We start from the raw sequence: 19,479 nt of genomic DNA, 5'->3' as shown, positions 1-19,479 counted from the left end.
CAACTTACAATGCTTCTTTTGTCTCCCTCAAGGACAGAGGGTCTCTGGACAACCCCATCCCCAACGTTTGCTCCTTCCACGCTCAGTAACCTGAGCTAAGTGCTGAGGTTACAAGGGTGAACACAACCAAGGGACTGATCCCTCAGGCAACTGTCAGTTTTATGGACACCTTTCTTTCACTTCTGTCCTCTACTCAAAATGTGTTCATACTTCTAAGAAAAGAGATTAACCAAGCAAGTGAGAAGTGGGCAGGGGCAGGGGTGGTTTGGGGTACAAGTGCTACTCTCTTCCAGGTATTTAATTGATGTCATCAGATTTAATCTTCTCCATAACCATGGGAAATTGATACTAATCACTCCTGTTTTGCAGATGAGGATCCTGTCTGACCCTGGTGCATCATTGGCTAAGATGAGCCACAAGGAAGGGGCTTCTAATCTCAATACCCTAAAAATGTGCTCAGAAAAAGGAAAGTAAAAGAATTCTGAACATTTGAGGGGCACGGTAAGCCCAGGTCAGATACTCCAGAAGGAGGGAGTGATAAGGAGTCTGAGCTAGATTATCTGTCTGGGGTCAGTAATACAGAGGAGTCTAGGACGAGCCTACCATGGCTACCTTGCTGAACTTCCAGGGGTCTTGGAAGATCTAGAAGTGCTGCATGACACATGATAAATGGGCCCCTCGACCAATCCCTACGCTCTGGAGTGCTCTGGAGTGCCCAGAAGGAACACAGGTGTGTGGAAGTGAGAGATGGGAAGAAGCAGCAGGTACTCACAAATTCTGAAATCTTCCCTGGTTTCCTGAGTCTGGAAACTCACATGCTCCCTTCCCCTCTTCCTATCCATTATTACCTCTAAATGGTGCCATTGTTTTCTTGTTATTTGCTTTGTTTTGCTTACTGTTTTGACCTGATTGCACTTGGAGACAAATGGATTGGGCGCAGTGTGGAAGAGAGGAAAGGGAGCTGTGGGTCCATCTATTCTCACTGAGCACATGAATGCAAACAACGGATTCTGCCTTTAGGAGTCTCAGTGTTCTTGCCTGGGAAATGTAGAAAGTGAGACCTACCTCTTTAGCCTGTTGGGAATATAAAATAAGGCAGGGATACAAGGACACCTAGCAGAATAGCTGGAATACACTGTTGTTCAATAAATATTCTGCAGATGTGTGAATTGATGCTTTACACCTACCCTGCCACAGTTGGTTCTACTATTTCTATTTAGGAAAGTAAGTTGGGATTCTCTAAGGCAGGCCTCAGATGTGTCAGCTGAATTACAGTGAAGGATACAAGCTCATCATGTGCCCTCTCCTTCTGTCCCCATTCCAAAGGAAATAGTGAGAGCGCCTAGCTAAAGGCCCCCGCCTGCTGCTGAACAGCGAGCATCATCATCAGCGCTGGGTGGCCCTGCCTCCTCGGGGATGGACTTCAGCAGCACAGATACCCAGTGGCCTCCAACTCGCCCATCATGGTTCTGGAGGGTAAATAGAACTTTAGTTCTGTTTCTGATCCCCTGAACAACAAATGTCGAGCAAAACCAGCACTGTATGGTTATGAAGAATTGTGTGAGAACCGTGCAGAGACCTAGCATCTTCCTCCTGTCCCCTTCCCACTCTTGCTTTTTGCATAATTGTCTCATTCTCCTCAGAAACGTGAAGAATGCTTGGTTGGATGGTCTGTTCTGCCCACTTAGGGAAGTGGGTGGACTAGACAACAAGCTGGAGCGCCCCCTGCTGGGGCTTGGCTCACCAGGCAGCTCAGTGCTGACTTCCACCTCAGTGCTGAAAATCTTCTCTCTAGCTTGACATCACAGGTGTAACCTTGTCCAAGAAAGTTAAGGAGGAACTAACAGATCAAGGCCACTGAAAGGGCCACCGACAACCTCTGGTCTCTTGGGTAGCCCTTTCCTTTTTGCTCCGCCAACATGGAGAGGCAGACAGTACTACTGCAAGCAACACAAAGTCTGCCTTACAGCCGTGCATTAGCAGAGTCCATATGCCGTAATTCAGACACTTAATACTGCTGTATCTAGTATTAAAAGATACATTTTATACTGTGCACGCCATTCTCTGACATCTAGAAATGTAACCTCCCGCCCAGGCCATTTCCCTCCAGAGTCAGAGTCCAGGAGTGAGCTACAGAGCAGCCCCGCTCCCAATCCAGCATCTCCTAGAGAAAGAGCACACCCCTCACCATTTTCTCCCTGACAGCTGCCATTCAGACTCTGCTTGCCTACCTCTGGTGATGAGAGCTCACAGGCTTCCAGAGGAGCCCATCCAGTGGTTGGCACTCTACTTGCTAGAAAACTTTCCTCATCCTGAATAGAAAATTATCTTACTGAGACTCACTCCCTGGATTTGGTTATTACCCCTTGGCAACAGAACAAATTTTCTTCTTTTGTCCCATCGTGTCCCTCTAACTTTGTAGAGACTTTGGTCTTGCTTTCCCACTCCTATTCTTTCTTATTTATTTATTTTAAATTTCAAGGATGAACAGTTCCAGTCTCCTTGTCCATGTCCATTTATAGTGGGAAATGATTTTCAGACACCCATTCTGGTCACATTCCAAGTGATCACAGGTATCATTCAATGAGCACATACTTTTTTTGACTGATAGTTCCCACACCTAAGTTCATAGTAATAGACATAACCATGACCATCTCATAGGTGAGGAAACTGAGATCCGGAGGTGTTAAATAACTTGCCTAAGGTCACACAGATATGAAGAGATAAAACCAGGGTTTGGATTCAGAATTAGGACTTACAGGTGCCTGTCTCCAAGTTTTTGCTCTCATGCTACTAGCATCTCTGCTATCTGTGGCCTACGGTCTATTATCAATGTAGTTTTATAAAATCGGGGACCCGTATGTGGTCACGACATAGGTTGAGCCTGGGCAGGGAAAGGGATCTCTACGATCAACTCTCTCATTTTATGCAGTCTGCCTCTGTTTGTGCTATCTAAACTGATGCTATCATTTCCTAGAGACTGCCACACCTTTGAGATAGTCAATTAAAAGCCCCAGGACTCTGACACAGGAAGTGCTGGACATTCAAGTCTGACTGTTCTCCTTATCTTGATGACAGAGTCCCTGACCTTGAAGTGAGGGTCACTCCAATTTGGGGTGGGCTGACTGGTGTTTGAGGAGGATTTTACCTAAAGGGAAAAGTGCCAAGACACTCAGAGGAATAGAAGCTGCACAAACCACTTTATTCATGTTCCTCTAGGCCACACACACACAAAAAAAAACCCAGGGGAGAAGTTGTATATACAACACAACATTTATAGCCAACGAACATATGGTTCTTTGCTATCATTTCTGAAAACCAACATGCGAAAGAAGAACAAGATTTGCTCTCCATTTTTGTAACAAACTCCAAAAATCTCTGACACAAATGGAAAGAATGCTTTGAGCTAAAGGCCCTACCTCCCTGGAGCCTCCCTTCCTCTCCCTATCTCCTAATCCTCATTTCCGGGAGGTCATTTTAATTAGCAGACTGTCATGGTGACTCAGCCTGCTGCTTCCACAGCCAGGAAGGGAGCAGACTCCCCTGGACCCATTCATCATACAAAGGCACTTTACTCTTTAGAAAAATGAACAATATTTAGCTTGTCCCACCTTGGGAATTGCTGCTGCTGTCGTTTGATTTTATCATTCTTACCTGCCTGGGGGTGCATTGCTTTTGTTTTCAGCATCTCCCTTATCAGGCAATTACCCTTTCCTTGTGCAGATTATCAGCGCCCACCTCTCCAGGGGTCGGGCTTGATCCCTGTCTCTAGGACTTGGAGACCTTAACCATGATCGGTCTTTTGGAATGAACGACCAATATTTTTTGTCTTCAGAGCTTAAGTTTCAATTAAACTACACAGGAGATGAGAAAGAGCTCACAGAACAGTTTTGTGAAGTTGCATGCTGGGGTTCAGGGGAATCAGAAAGCATGCAGCTTGGAGAGACAGTGACCATATATCTAAGATCACCATGATTTCGAAAATTCTGTCCCATTGTTCCCAACAGTACATCTGCCTTTGGATTGCCTGTGTTGTTGCTATTGTTTTGGATCAGAAAATACAGACACTACATTTCTAAAGCTGTAAACTCCTGTGACCTATTTTAAAAGGGAGCCATCTATAGTAACTGCATGACTTTAAAAGGTAAAGGGGCTTCCAAAGAACTGACCTGAGATGTGTCAAACCTCTTAAGAGGGATGTATAGGTTTTCCCTCATCCTGTGAGGATCTCTGTGTTGTGGGAAATAGCATCTGTGTTTGTCTGGTCCCAGTCTCCTATTTTGTTCACCCTTGAGCTAAAGGCTCACAAACGATTTCCCACTGGCAGAAGGGAAAATCAATGATGAAATTTCTCTCTTTTTTCCCTTCTCTTTCTCTAGCCTATGCATTATCCCATAAATCCTTGTCTTGAAAACCAGAGAAGAGGGCCCCAGCAGGAAATGCATGCTCCTGCCCCCACAAAACCTCTGGGGCCTCCAGTCTTTAAAAAGGGTTTGAAGTGTCTTTGTGGTTCACTGGGCTCTTCTTGTCCCCTTTGCCGCTGGGATAGTTGCTGGCTGAGCCCCGCAGGAATGGGTGCTTGTAGGGAAGGGACTTTTCTTTCCTGCAAAGGGGGAAGATAATAGAAAGAGAGAAGACAGCACATATATACACTGTAATGCAATCGTTTCTGTGCATGTCCATCTCCCCACAGGACTGTGACCTCTCAGGAGCGGTGCCCTTGCCAATCCCTACTCTGGGAACCCAGCATCCATCTCAGAGCTTGGTTCAGAGCAGACTAGGCCAACTAAGGCCTGTTAGATGGATGGACGGATGGATGCACTGGGTTGTTCTGCTTCTGGAGAAAAGTCAACTGATCTACAGCTTCAACTCTTCTGCTTTTCTACTCTGATTCCAACTCATTTGACCCACTCCATGATGGGATGGGGATGGGCACATAGAAAAGATACAGTTTGGAATCTTAGAAGCAGGTCAATAGTTAAGGTGCCTGCCTTGGGGTCCCTTACTTAGAAAACCCCCAGACCCTTGTTAGAAAAAAATAATTATGGCTTGGGAGGAGGGGGGACCTCACTCCTTACAAAACATCAAGGGCTTCAGAGCCGCTTTTTCATTCCTCCCCATAGCCTAATTATAAAATTTCATAATGTCTCTCTTCCCGGTATGCTTCGGGGATCTTGAGGAACTCAGAGGTGTCTGGTTCATCCCTGTGTCCCAGCACCCGCGTCCGGCACCCAGTGCCATGCACTTGACACTATTGTTCTGTATTTTCATTTGTCTGCTTTGCTGTCAGTGAGCTCCTGGTGAGCAGGGACCAAGCTTTATTCCTTTTTACATTTTATCTGATATGGTGCCTTGTTTGTTGTGTTTTTGACAGATAAATTGATGGGATATTCATTTGGTGGTTGGACTGAGATTCACTTTCTGAGGGAAAATGGGCTTTTGAGCCCAGAAGAAGGGATCCAAATTCCCACGTTGCCTATGTAACGTGGAGCCATGATCTTGAAGTTCTTCTCTGAGCTCCATTTGTAAAGTGAGAATAAAATATTCCAGTCTTGCAGTGGTGTTCTGAGGTTCAATGAGATCATGTGAGCAGACATACCCAGAGTCTGCCCTTCTCTACATAATTTACAAACACGTGGTGGAAGGTGTGGTCTGACAGATGCTGGAGGAGACTTGACATTGACACTGGAGGAGATGACTATGCAAAGTAACTGCAAGAAATAATAATCAGTGTTTAACACAAATTGGTAAATTCCACATATGGGGAGTGTCTTGGGCTAAATTTTAATTAGGATCCAAGGACCGGTCTCTTATGGTCCATCCTGGTCATGCTCTGTCCTTAGAACCCATTTTCCTTCTATGCTGATGACTCAAAAATCAGGTTGAGTTGGAGTAGGTGGCAGCACAGAAAAGGACACCTTGCCCTAACATCTCCTCAACTGGGAAGCCCCACTGCCTGAAGCTAGGCTCACCACAGGCCTTGCTAACGTGACGAGGCTGTCTAGTGAAACTGAGGCGTGTTCAGACCTCTCACTGGGTCCCGCTTCTTGCCCTCTCACACCCTGGCCCCCAACATAGAATACTCTCTCTTCCCTTCTATTTCATCCATCTAAATTCTTCACATCCTTCAAAACCAAGTTCAAACTCCACTTCCTCCCTGAAGCTCTCTTGGGATGTGCCCATCAGATGCTGAAGACTTGCCAGATTGTGTGAGAGAGTATTATCTGTTCGGATCTCACTTTTCTCTTCTCTAGTAAAGGAGACTGAAGGGATGATTTCTGGGTTTTCTTCAGTTCTATGAGCGAATGTTCAGTTATATTCAGGGTGTCTTCTGGAGTTGATCTATGCTAGCCCCATACCATGCACGAAGGTCACAGAAGTGAACAACACTGCTTCTCCAGGAGAGGCCTGTCAAGTGGAGAGGCAGACAAGCAAAGACGCCAGGATGGTACCACAGGGTGTGCCCTGCTAGAGGCATGTACAGAGTGCAGCCAGGAGCTCACAGAGGAAGCAGCTCTGCCTCAGGTGGAGAGGAGGACAGGGAAGCAGGCAGTGCGACATTCAGACTAAGTTTGGAAAGCTAAGTAGGAGTTCACCATGCCCAAGATGAAAAGGAGAACATTCCAGGAAGAGGGAAAAGAATGAACAAAAACACGGATGCATAAGTACAACTGACTTGTTCAGGTTTGAAGCACATGGCATGAAATGGTAGAAAGCACGTGCTCACAGAGGAAGAGGCATGGATGAATTTTCCAAATGTAGGCCCAGGTCTTGAATAGCAGGAAGGGGAGTTGGAATATTAGCCTGAAGGTAATGGGGAGCCATGGAAGGTTTTTGAGAGAGGGCATAGTCTGACACATAGTTAAGTGCTTACTGTATTCTGTTCAGTATTGTTACACTTGCACATCCTCATGACTTCTTCCTCCTGATAGGTGGGGCTAGCTATAATCCTCCAGCACTCAGCACAGGGTCTGGCACATGCTCGACTCCAGTGTGTTGAGTAGCAGTTGGTTCCTCTTCACACAGACATGCCCTGCAGCAGGCAGCCGCTTCCCCTAGTCAGCCCCTGGGCTAAGCCCACTTCATCCTCAGAGACCAGCCCACCCTCAACACTTAGGCTGTGTCTACCACAGCAGCGAACTTGGTCTCTTCATTTTTCCAATTTTATCCTCACCATGGGGCATTTGGGGTTCTTTGACAGTGTCACTGTGGTCAGAATAAATGTGGAGTCTCAGCTTTGGTCATCAATGCCATGTCCCTGGGCCTCGGCAACCGTGCCGGCGTTGTTGCCCCTCCCCAGGGCCCTGTTCTGAAGGGCAGCCCGGCACCAAGGATGCCAACCGGCTCCCGCCAGCGTGTGGGTGGAAAGTGACATCTTGTAATTATCCATAGAGATGGGAGAAAACAAAGATTAATTTTGAGTCAAAACATGTAATTTTCCTTTAAAGCCAGAACTGCTCTTTCACTTAAGCTATTTGATGCTTGGGTGGAAAATAATACAAAAAAGGAAGAAGTATTCAAATCCCAAATTAGAGCTCAGAGCCTTGTATTTCTGAGAATTCATTCTTAAAGGGTTACTAACCAATTTAGAGCTAAGTGGTGTTCATAGTTTGTTGAAGCAGGAGGTGTGGGGTTAGGAAAGGGAGTTAATTTTCCTCTCTTAATGTGAAGGTGGCTGTATTCACCTCAAGTCCTTGAGGCCGTGGACTCCTGAGGAAAGAGCCCTCCAGCTTTTTTCTAAACAGAATTCCAAAGTTCAGGGCAAGGAGTTGCCAGTTCCCTGAGCAATTGAAGTGAGAGCCCCGAGAGCGCCCCTGCATCCTTCTGACCCAGCTTCCATCTCCCCGACCCCAACGGCATCTCCAAGAGCTCCTTCCGACCCCTGCTACACACACGGGCTGCGGGGAGGCTCTGGGCTCCAGGCCTGTCTCTGGCCCCATGACCCTGACCAGCTCCTGCTCCCTGGGCCTCAGGGTCCTGACGGGTATCATGAAGGATGAGGTGATTGCTAAAGTGGGTCACTGGTGGGAGACAGAGAGACGTGCCAGAAAAGGTGGTTCAGGATCAAGGTGATTTAGATTCAGGCCAACAGAGGACCTGAAAGAAATGATCCCCAAATTAACTTGTGAATGAGATTTGGCCTATTCTTGTGAGTTTTATAAAGCTTTAAAATTTTAAGGTCTTTAACCGATCAAGAATGACTTCCAAGAATGAACTGAGCACTTTCCCTGGAGGTGAGCCCTTCAAAGACAGGGGAGAGGCTGCTATCATCCTCAACTCAGGCCAGCGGCCTCCTCCTGCCAGGAGCCTGGTACAGCGTGCTGTCTTTCCTAGGTGAGTGCTACAGTGAGTGAATGTAACAGTGTGTGCTCAGGGCAGGGCAGGCACTGTAGGGGCACAGAGAAGAAACAGATGTGACTCTCCTGCAGGAGTTTCTAATGCCCCAGGATGGGGGCACGGGGCCTCAAATGATGTGTGAGTAATCTGAGACGGGGTATCGTCAGAGCATGCCATCATGCAGGCTGGATGTGGACCTGGGGTTCAAGGTGGGCCCTGAGACACCACCAAGACCAACTAAATAAATCAGGGCACTTGTCCTAGGTCACCATGAGCTGGGACCACAACACAGAAACTAGAGGAGATGAAAAGGTTCTGAGCATCTATTGACTGCCAGGTATTGCACTAAGCTTCTGTATCATCTTCAAAACCATCTTGAAAGGTTCTCCAGTTAGAAGACAGATAGAAAAAAGCTTGATGAGGCAAAGAAACTTGCCTACAGTTCCATAACTCCGATTAGCCTGAGAGATTTGAACCCACACTGATGAACCTCCACCTGACATGGAGTTTAGATGCTTCTGGAATCACAAAAAACCGGGACCAAACCCTGGCTCTGCTAAAAACTCTTTGACCCCTGGCAATTCTCTTCCCTTCTTGAGCCTCCATTTCCTCATCTGTAAGACTGGAAATAGAATGTCTATAAGGGATAAATAAGATGCTTTCTATAAAGTACTTCATATAATAAGTAACAGTAACATAGTTGTTTTTATTAATGACAGTTGGGAGGAAGGTAAGTCAGTGCTAATGTCCTGAGGCACCGAAGTATATGGGCAAGGTCATTGGAAAGAACACCGTGGCAGGAGCAGGGAGTTGAATATCACCATGTCCTTCCAAGAGGCTGGGCCACTAGGTGAGTAGGAAACAAGGCCCAGAGGTGGGACAGGGTCAGCACATTCTAGATGCCATTGGATGTCACTGCCCAAATGCTCACTGAGCTCACCATCAGTGGGCATGGAAACACTCGGAGCTTAGGGTTCTTGCTTCACCCTAAGACAAAATGGAGGCTGGTTTTCCAGCTGTCTTTCTTCACTGGACCTCCAAGTTGGCCCCACCAGAGGACCTAAAGAGGGACTTCTGAGGGTGTGTCCTTTTGAGTCCCAAACCTCCAAGTCTATGTGAATGGGACTATGGTGTACTGACAGGATACATGTACGCCTGGCACTGTGCTGGGTGCTTTCCCACAAATCTGAAGAGTGTGCCACTGTGTCCACTTTACAGCAGAGGCACCCAGACTAACTTAGAGCAGGGACGGACCTCAGATGCAGCACAATCCATCCCTGTGGATTCCTGTGTCAGACCCAGGAATGTCACCACCCGCTCCCTGTCTGAGACAGGGTACACTGGAGTGTGTTGTCATGCTGACTGTCCGGGGACCTGGGGCTCAGGGTTGTATGACTCACTGCACTGAGGACCATGCAGACCAACCAGGTAGGCCAAGGGCCTCGCCCTGGGCCACCAGGGGCTGGATAGAAATCTGAAATTACCACCCGGAATCTGAAGGAGATGCTTGGTGATATTTGTGCTCAGAAACAGGCTCTTCTGACGAGTACGGGCTCTGTGGCAGGGCTGGGGCCAGCTCTCCTGTGGCACAGATGGGAAACCGGGGCCAGAAGAGGGTGGGGGAAGCCAGCGAGCAGGACCCCAGCCCAACTGCTTGTCTGCGCCACTTACCGCAGCCTGGGCATGGGAACTGCCACCTTCTCCACCAGGGGGTTCAGCCGGTAATAATCCAGAAACGTTCTTGCCACGTTCCGCCCCAGCTTCATATCTGCAGGCAGGTGTGTTAAGGAGTGACTTCGAAGAGACATGGAGACTGAGTGAAAAGGGGACTTGTGACAAAAATGACAGCGGCAATGAAAGCAGTAACACCACTCGCTCACCGCTCTAAGCTCTGGGTCTGTTCTGCCTTTTCCCTTCCTTGCCAGATCTTCAGTGGGCATCACTGTTATTAATCTCATCTTACAGATGAGGAAACTGAAGTGCACAAAATTTAAGTAATTTGCCCACAATCACAGAACTGGGAAGGGAAGACTCTAGGACGGGGTCTGGGTAGTCTTACCCCAAAGTCGGGCACGTAGCCTTGAGGTGAACAGCAGCCCTTTCGAAATCACTGGGCTTCCCTGGTCTGACGTCAAGCATCTCAGAATGAATGAAGCCAGAGAAGCAAGACCCAAGGGCAAGAGGACCTTTACTGCATTTAGATCGGAGCTTGCCTGACCTTCAGGCATTAGTCATCTAACCCTCTGACTCTAAATAATGTCCCCATTCCACCTCAAAATGCAAGGATAAGGATTTATGACCAATTTATTAAAATGCAAACTCCCCAGGGAAGGGGAAAGGGTCAATTTCACGTTGACCGTTAACACACTCGTACGATTTAGTACATCCACCGTCTGTTCGACAGCAGAGTATCTACTCTGTCCATCGTCTCTCGCATCTCTGGGCTCTCATACATGCTCTTTCTTCAGCCTGCGATTTTGCCGAGTGTGTGCTCATCAACTCTCCCGTTTGGTGATCTCTCTCTGAGATCTGGTGGAGCCTTCTAGGATACTCCTCCCCTCTGAGGAGTCCTAGGACCCAGTGGTGCCCCTTCCCACACTGCCATGGTTCCGGGCACACTGCATCAGGAGCATCCATCACTTACCTCGTTACCTAGCGAGGGACTCAGGTCTTTACCACCGAACCCTTAACCACTCCTGCCCTCGCCCCGCAGCCCCACACAGCCGCACCTTCCCCAGCCTTCCCCCGGAGGCCTCCTGCCTCTTGAATTTGTCCACTTCTCTCCATCCCTGGAAAAGGCTGGTGTCGTCTTTTCCCTGAATCTCGGTCGTTCTGTCCTCGCGGGCCTCCTGCCGCAGACTGCCCTGCTCCAGGACATTTTATACAGGGTAGCCAGTGGGAGTTCTAAACTGAGATCCTGCCATGCCACTCAGCTGAGTAAGACCCTTCTGCAGCTCCCAGGTGCCTTTAGGCCCAAATTTCTGACAAGATTTATCAGGCTGTCCACGGGGGCGTCTCTGGTCACTTTCTGGGCTTTGTGCTCTCCCATCCTGCCTCCCACCTGCCGCCTGCCCTCATGGCCCAGTGCTGAACTTCTTTCGCCTCCAGGCCTTTGCCCACACCATGCCTCTCCAGGACCTCTGTCCCTGTGGCATGCACGATAGGGCTGGCTCTTCCTCAGCCTCCACACCTCAGTGCAGTCAGCCTTTGCCTGGATAAGTCTTCCTTGGTGCCCCTGCTGGGGTAGGGTGGCTTCTGGGTCCCCACAGCCTCTCTCCCAGTTCTTCACCAACCTGGCCACTTACCACACTGTATCTTAGCTGTCTCTTTTCAGTAGCCCCATATGGCCTGCTAGCTCTATGGCAGAGACCACATCAGGCCTACCTGATCATCCACACACTTGCCTGGCAATAGGTGTGAAATATGTATTGGTTAAGTGTGTAAATAATGGCAAACATTCATATAAAGTTTAATATGTGCTGGACAATCTTTTAAGTGCCTTATGTATACTGATTCACTTAATCCTCACAACAGCTGCATGAGGTAGATCTGTTCTTATTCCCACCGGTCAGAGAGGGTGGGGGATTTCCCCAAAGGCTGGGTGTCTCAGAAGTGCTGGAGCTGAGGTTTGAACCTGAGCCCTCCTCAAACTGCCTCTCCAGGAGTACCTCCAGGAACCCACACGGTTTCCCTTGCCTAATCCACGGTTGGGGACCTCAGGCTACTGAGTGACGAGACTCAGGAGCATGTGGGGGGCCTACATGGTGATATATGGAGGAGCAGGACCTGAGGTTGGCCCTAGGGGGTCCCTGGAGAAGGACTATTCTCAGCTGGACTACGAAGGCAGGGAGCTGAAGAGGGCCTTTTTAGGAGAGAACAGGAAGTGTGCACAGTGCTGAAACGGTTTCCGCCCGCGCCCCCTGTGCATCCACGGTGTTTTTGGAAGCCTGCACTGTGCCAGGACCTGCAGGGGTGGGAAGGGTCCTGGTAGATCACTGTGGAGAGGACAAAGTGCTGTGGGAAGAAACGATGCAGGTGTCGGGGCAGTGGCTGCAGGCCTGCCTTCTGTGTGGTGGGAGCCTGGCTGGGCTCCCCAGCCACACTCCCTCCAGGGTCGAGAGATGGACTCACACTCGAGAAACAGCCAAGTGAGTTCTCACCACCTTCTTCATGGAGTCCCCAGCTGCAGTTGGACATGAAGATGAGCATTTATGAAGCACCTGCTGTGTGCCTGACACGTGCCGGGTCCTCTGCTTACACAAGCATGTTCATCTTTGAAAAAGTCCAGTGAGTGTGGTAATTTTATCTTCCTTCACTAAAGAACTTGTCCAAGGCCACAGAACTGGTGGTGGTGGAGCTAGGACCCAATTCAGGCACGTTTGACTCCAGAGCTGCAAGTTATCCACTGCCCTGGGCTCTTTCCTGACAGGAAGGCACCTTTTCTGTCACAGCCTGAGTCATCCCAGGTCAGCGCCCGGTGGGAGAAGGAAAAACACCAGACGAGTTGTTTGTCAGTGAGTTGCACCGCAGGCTTGCTGTGCTCTGGGGCTGCCACCTGCTTTCTTCCTCTGGATATGGCTGACCTTCTCTGTCCCCTTCTTTAAAAAGTCCACAAGCTGACTCTGGGTGCGGCCTCTCTGTCCAGCAGACCCTGAAGGCAGCCTCACATCCAGGGCCTGTGGACATAAGTTGGCTGCTCTGCTCAGCCAGTCTCTGGCTAGCTGGAGGAGGCCAAGTTGTGGATGTGCGTGCTGACAGTAAGAGCCACAGGGCATGGAGGAAAGCAGAGGTCCCTGTGGACTGAGCTAAAAAGTCACAGAAGTTTTGGGAGCAGACACGTCTAATCCACATCCTGGCTCCGCCACATGCTGTGCAGGGCAGATTGCATTTTCCAAAGACATCTGCAAAAACATCTCCTTTCTCACACGTGATTATCTAGTATGACCTTGACACCCCCTCCACTGAGAGGCATGGTCTGTATCCCTTCCCCTTGGATTTGCATGAACTTGTAACTCTAATCAAATGAATGGCAGAATTGGGAGAAGTAACATTGTGGGACTTTTGAAACAAGGTCGGAAAAGGCAAGGTGACTTGTACCCTGCCTGCTGGAATTCTCGAGCTGGAGTCCTGTGCCTCCTGGCAAGCAGTCTGGTTGCCTTGAGGCCCCAAGATGACATGAAGAGAGAGCGGAGAGGTCCCTGGTCAGCCTCCGGCTGCTCTAGCACTCTGCTGCTCCTGCTCTAGCCATTGTCTGGCTCTTACTGTCTCAGACTCCATATTACAACCACCCCATGAGCCCTTCCTGAATTTCTGACCCACAGAGAATGTGAAAGAATAGCTGTTTTTGTTTTGTTTTGTTTTGCCATTAAGTTTAGGGCAGGACTTCTAACACAGAACTAGAGAATTAGAATACGATGGGAGCTTGTATAAGCTAATCCAACTCCCTAAGCCTCAGTTTCCTTGTTTATAAAATGCGAATACTTGTGCCTGCCATGAGGGGTGGTCAGGATGAGCACCTAACGCAAGGCTGGCTGACGGAATGAATGGGGAGAGACGCCTGATCGCTCTCCACAAACATAGACTGCACGTCAGTCTGGAAACAACCACAGATGGAATCCGTGTCATTCAATCCTCTTCAACTTCTGAAGGGAAAGGAGTTGGGCTGTTAAAAAGTCCCACTGTAAGGTGTTGATGATTTTGACAAGTTCTGTTTAAAAGACAGTGGGGTGGCCCTCTTTCCCTTCCCTGCTCCCACCTCTTACCTGTTCCTCAAACTCTAAAGCCTCACTTTGGGTTGTTTACCACAATGGCCCCATTTGAGTCAAGGAATGGGACACAGGTGGGAAGGAGGGTAAAGATTGATCGAACATTTTCAATTAAAACAAGCTGTCTCTGAACAAGGATTTAAGATCCAGGCAAGGAGAGGCAGTAATTCTCCTGGCAAGGACTCTTAAATATAGTGCAGTATTAAGAGAGAAAAAATCGGGGTTAAACACTCCCAACTCTTCATTGTCCACAAAAATCTCAGGATAGTCTGTAAATTGAAAAGCTCGTGATCCTCAGTCTTATGTAGGTCATCAGTCGATTTCTCACAGATGGTGGGGAATGGCCAGCCACCAGGGGCCAGTGGCATCAGGAGCCTCAGAGCAATAAAGCCAGAGGGTTCAGCTGGGATTGTTGGAAACTCAGACTGATCTGGTGACTTCTGCCCAGATCATTTTGAAATAGCCCCAGTCTTAGTTCATGGGGCTCTTCAACAGGTGACAAGGGTTTGGGTAGGGACTGTCCATTTGCCTTTGTTCATTCACTCATGCATTCATTCCCACAGCTGTTGTGTGTATATTGCTATAAAAAGTGGCAGAGATTGGGGCTAGATAAAGAAGAATTAAACAGATACACTTTACAGTCCAGAGGAAGAAACTGACGTGTCCCACTTACCAAGCAGGCTGGGGCACTGTCACCTTCACCAAAGCAACTACTATTTTTTGAAAAGTTCACTCAGTGCTACATAGTTACTGTCACCAATCCTCAGGACAGCTCTTCAAGGTCAAAGCAGGATGCCACACATATTTCACAGATGAGAAAATTGAAAATCAGAGAGTTTACATAATTAACCTACAGTCTCATGACTTGAAAGTGACAGAGGAAATGCATGAACCTTGGTGTCTTCTAAAAACACGCTGTCTGCTCTCTTGAGTGTGATCATAAATCTAGACACAGAATTCTGTGGACGTGTAGCAAGAGATTGAAATCCAAATGGAGAAATTGTGAAAGGCTTTGTGGAGGTGGGCATTCAACAGATTTGAAGGATGAAGACAGATCTTAAGTAGAGAGAGAGACAAGTGTAGTCACAGGCCTGAATTTGATCAGGGCCCGTGACCTGAAATAGGACAGAGAAGGACTGAGGACCCAGGCAGCTGAAGTGCACAGGTAAAGGTGAAGCTCACTACTAGATTAGTGAGGCTTTGATTGCCAGGTTTGACTGTCCACTCCCATGTTACATGTCCTCTCTTCAGAGAGGCCTGCCCATGCCTCCATTATTCTCAGTTAATATTTAGGCAAAAGAAGAAGAAGGAGGAGATCATCTGTGGGTTGTACCTATCATTCCTTCATAGTACATATTTATTGATCATCTAGTGTAATCAAGTTCTTTGGAAAGCTCAAGATACACTCTGATTAAAAATCAAACCAAGACAATGGTTCGGTGCCTCTATATTGTTGGGTCTATGAAGTAAAGACAGAGAGCAGGGCATGGGGAGCTCTGGGGACAGGAAGCAGATAGCAGTGTTAAGTAGGGTGGTCAGGAGAGGCCTCATTGAAAGGCAGGCTTGAGTGGACTTGGAGGAGGTCAAGGAGGTGAACAGCAGCAGGGCGAGTTGAACCTTGTCATTTAAAACACCAGCCTTGACTGGGCATTTCAGATTCAGGCTCTTGGGAAGTCTGATCCAAACCCAAACTGGGGATAAAACTTGACCTCAGGAGGAGTCCTCCCTGGTGGACTCCTCCTTCTTGGAGGAACACCTCCTTCTTGGCACAGGGCAGTTTCCTAGAGCAGTCCCAGAGGGGACGAGTCTCGCACGCCTTCTCCCTCTTGGCTGTGGCCTCCCTTCCCTGACCTGCTCCTTCCTTCATGGATCCACCTGTCTGCAGCTTTATCCACACTTCCGCCTGCAGCTCTGTCCTGCCCCATAGGGCACAGAGGACCACCCCACTCCCCAGTGTGCATCTCCCTTCCTTCTTCCCCTGGGCTTGTGTCCGGGGCAGCTCTGTGTGCCATTCTGCAGAGGAGACGGTGCAAGTCATCTGCCTGGTTAGACACACGCTCGGCACAAGGAGGACTTGGGCTCCTGCACCCCCCACTCTCCTTTTCATCCAGTGCTTCCTGTGCACCAGGATTGTCCTAAGAGCTGGGATGAAACCAAGAGAAACACAGACTGTCTCAGTCTTCATGATGGTCTTTCCTGGCCATTGTCCTGCCTCCAAATAGGAAAACTTAACTCTGATCTGTTTCCTATTTGGAAACCTCCACCTAGAACTTTCTCTGCTCACACTCCTACCCCTGCAAGCAATAGATGATCATCATTATAGGGGAAAGATTAATTCTGCAGAGGGAATGGCCAAGGAAAAGTGATTTTTCTTTGGTGAGGCTGACAGCATTGCTGGAATAGTAAGAAGCACCTGTCTAGGAGCCTCTGGGTAAAGGCAGAAGAACAACACAACCAGGAAAAATCTTTGGTCTCTGCCTCCCTCACCAACCCTCCCATGGTGTCGGGCAGGTGCATGACTGAACAGATGAATTCTTTTCTTAAGTGTGGTGTGGGGGCTGCAGATGTAATTGCAGAGTCCTCTGTGAGTCCAGGCAAGTCCCCAGGCAGCCCTGAGCCTGAGGTTTGGAGGACTGTGTGTGTGTGTGTGTGTGTGTGTGTGTGTGTGTGTGAGAGAGAGAGAGAGAGAGAGAGAGAGAGAGAGAGAAAGAGAGAGAAAGAGGAAGAGGTAACAGGAGGGAGTACTCCAAAGAGACAAGTAGAGGAAGAGATCCAAAGCAAAAGAGATGCAGTCAGACAGGAAACTACAAAGAGAAACTCATCAGGATAAAGCAGGAAGATAAGGAGAAAGATAATCAGAGGGGCCTAGAGAGACTCAGGCTTGAAAACTGGAGAGGAATAGAGTGAGGGACAGAGAGGGGTAGGAAAATAGGGAGCAAATGACAGAAAGGGAGAAAATCCAGCTGAGAGAGTGAGAGAGATAAAGACAATAGGGGGAAAGAGGAAAGGAGGGAGGGAGAGACAGAAGAAGGAGGGAGGGAGGAAAGCAGAAGATAAAACAGGACACAAAGGGACAAAGGAGGGGAAAGGCAGAGAAACACAAGCCAGAGCGGGGTGTGGTACAGAGGAGAGCTGCAGTGTGACTGCTGGAGAGCCAGGAGGCCCAGATGGTGGAGAGGGGAAGAGAGGCTCGGGCGGTGACAGGAAGGGAGCAGGGAGCCCCACAGGACAGGGCCTTTCTGAGAGGCTTACTCCAGAGAGGGGCTGCCTACCTGCAAATGGGGAGAGGGTGTGTCAATCACCCAAGGATGAATCAGAACCTGGGATAACTGTGAGGCTCTGTATTAGTTTCTGTTGCTGCTGTAAAAAGCCAACCATGCATCGGATGGCTTAAAACAACAGAGAATAATTTTCTCACAGTTCTGGAGACCAGAAGGTGAAAATCAGTTTCTCTGGGCCAAAATCAAGGTGTCAACAGAGCTACACTCTAGAGGTTTCAGGGGAGAAATCAATGACTTGTGGTGGCTGTTGGCATTCCTCAGCTGTGACCACAGCACTCGGGTCTCTACCTCCATGGGCCATAGCTTCCTCCCTCTGTGGAGTCTATCACATCTCCATCTGCCTCCCTGGCATAAGGGGGCATTTAGCACTCCCCCCCATAATCCAGGATAATCTCTCACTTCAAGACCCTTAACAATAATATCTGCAAAGACATTGTTTTCATATAAAATGTAACATTTGCTGGGCATGGTGCCACCCACCTGTGATCCCCGTGGTTTGGGAGGCTGAGGCAGGAGGATTGCAAATTCAAAGGCAACCTCAGTAACTCAGTGAGGCCCTAAGCAACTCAGCAAGACCCTGTCTCTAAATAAAATATTAAAAAGGGCTGGGGATGTGGTTCAGTGTTTAGTGTCCCTGGATTCAACTCCCAGTACCAAAAAATAAAAATAAAAATAAAAATATAAAAGGTAACATCTAATTTATAGATCCCAGAGATTAAGTCTGGATGTCTTGGGATGTCATTGTTCAGCCTACCCCATGCTCCCTGTGAGTTCATCTGCTTAGCCAAGAGCTAAGAATGAAGATGCTCAAGGTGTCAAGAGTGAAGTTCTGCCCTTATCTCTTATCTGAACTATTGCTTCAGTCTCCTAATTGCTCTTCTGGCCTTCAGTTTCTTCCATTATTGCTGAGAATGACATTCTCACAATTGCTAATCTTGTCACTTCTTGACCTTCAACCTTACACTGATTCCCTGTCACCTACAGGGTAAGATCTAAATGTTCAAATCTGGCCTTCATGGCCTTCCATAAAATGATCTAAGCCTTATCTCCAGACACTATATCCTGCTGTGCATCTATTTACAATGTGGGGTTTAGAAGCAGCTTTCATTCTTGTCTCCTACACAATTTGCTGTGTGACCTGGGGCAGGCTACCTTCTCTAAGCCTCAGTTTCTTCAACTCTGAAATGGATAATGCTCACAGGATTATTATGTCAACTACAAGTTATACATCCAAAGCTCCCAGCACAATTCTGGCGTGCAGTTGCTCCTTATATTATCATTATCATTTATGAAACTGTCATCTCCAACAAAGTGTGAACTCTTCAAGCACAAGGGTACGTCAAGTTCAGTGTATCTCTGGAGACATTGAGCACATGGTTGGCATATTCACAGAGAAAGAAACAGCAAAACAAAACAAAGCACCAAGGGGAGGAAGCGAGAAAGAAAAGGACAGAGAGATGGGGGAGAAGAGATGAAGAAATCATTTAAAAAATTCTGTGTTTTCTGGATGTTCAGAAAAGGACCCCAAGATCTCTTCCAAGCTGCGTGCCTCAGTTGCTTCTTCTACAAATTGACTGGAGGTTGAACCAGATGATCTCTAGTTCTCATCCTCTCTCTGCTCTACCCAGAAGATGAATTTCCCTGGAGCAGGGGAATTTTTTTCTGACCAAGGAGGTGATGAGGGCCGGTGTTGATCGGAGAAGTTGGAAGTAAAGTCAGACTAGAGACTGGCTGAGCCAGCACAGATCCAGATCTGAGCTCAGGTACGACGTGCCTGATTCTGGGTGAAAGGACCTTGGGGGAGTTTTGGATTTCAGGCTGGCAGATTGGTGTTATTCATTAATTATTTGTTTTTCATTGATTCACTCTACAGACATTTACAAACACCTGTGTGCTGGTTCACACAATACATGCAGAAACATCACGCACGGCGGCTCTATGGACGAACAAAACACAGATGTCCTGCCTTGAGCTGCTTACAGTCTATACGGACATTTTGGACTGTATGATTCTACGCTATGGAGCTGTTCCGTCCATTGCAGCGTGTTTAGCAGCATCCTTGGCCTCTCTCACTCATCAGCAGCACCCACACCATG

At 48.2% G+C, this 19,479-nt stretch overlaps 1 protein-coding gene across 1 annotated transcript in view; it reads right to left on the bottom strand.

The window, feature by feature from the left end:
* Positions 1–3,247: 3,247 nt before the first annotated feature.
* LOC124985227 (BEN domain-containing protein 5) overlaps positions 3,248–19,479 on the bottom strand; it is a 1,510,890-nt gene continuing 1,494,658 nt past the window's right edge. The window contains exons 12-13 of the mRNA XM_047553797.1: positions 10,009–10,105; positions 3,248–4,603 (exon numbers count right to left, since the gene is read on the bottom strand). Coding sequence (XP_047409753.1) covers positions 4,483–4,603; positions 10,009–10,105 — 218 coding nt within the window. The 3' untranslated portion in view covers positions 3,248–4,482. The remainder of the gene's footprint in view (positions 4,604–10,008; positions 10,106–19,479) is intronic.

This window comes from Sciurus carolinensis, chromosome 1, assembly GCF_902686445.1.
Source record: "Sciurus carolinensis chromosome 1, mSciCar1.2, whole genome shotgun sequence".
NCBI classification, from domain to species: Eukaryota; Metazoa; Chordata; class Mammalia; order Rodentia; family Sciuridae; genus Sciurus; species Sciurus carolinensis.
Note: the sequence above shows the minus strand (reverse complement) of the source record. Positions and strands in the feature narration are given on the sequence as shown.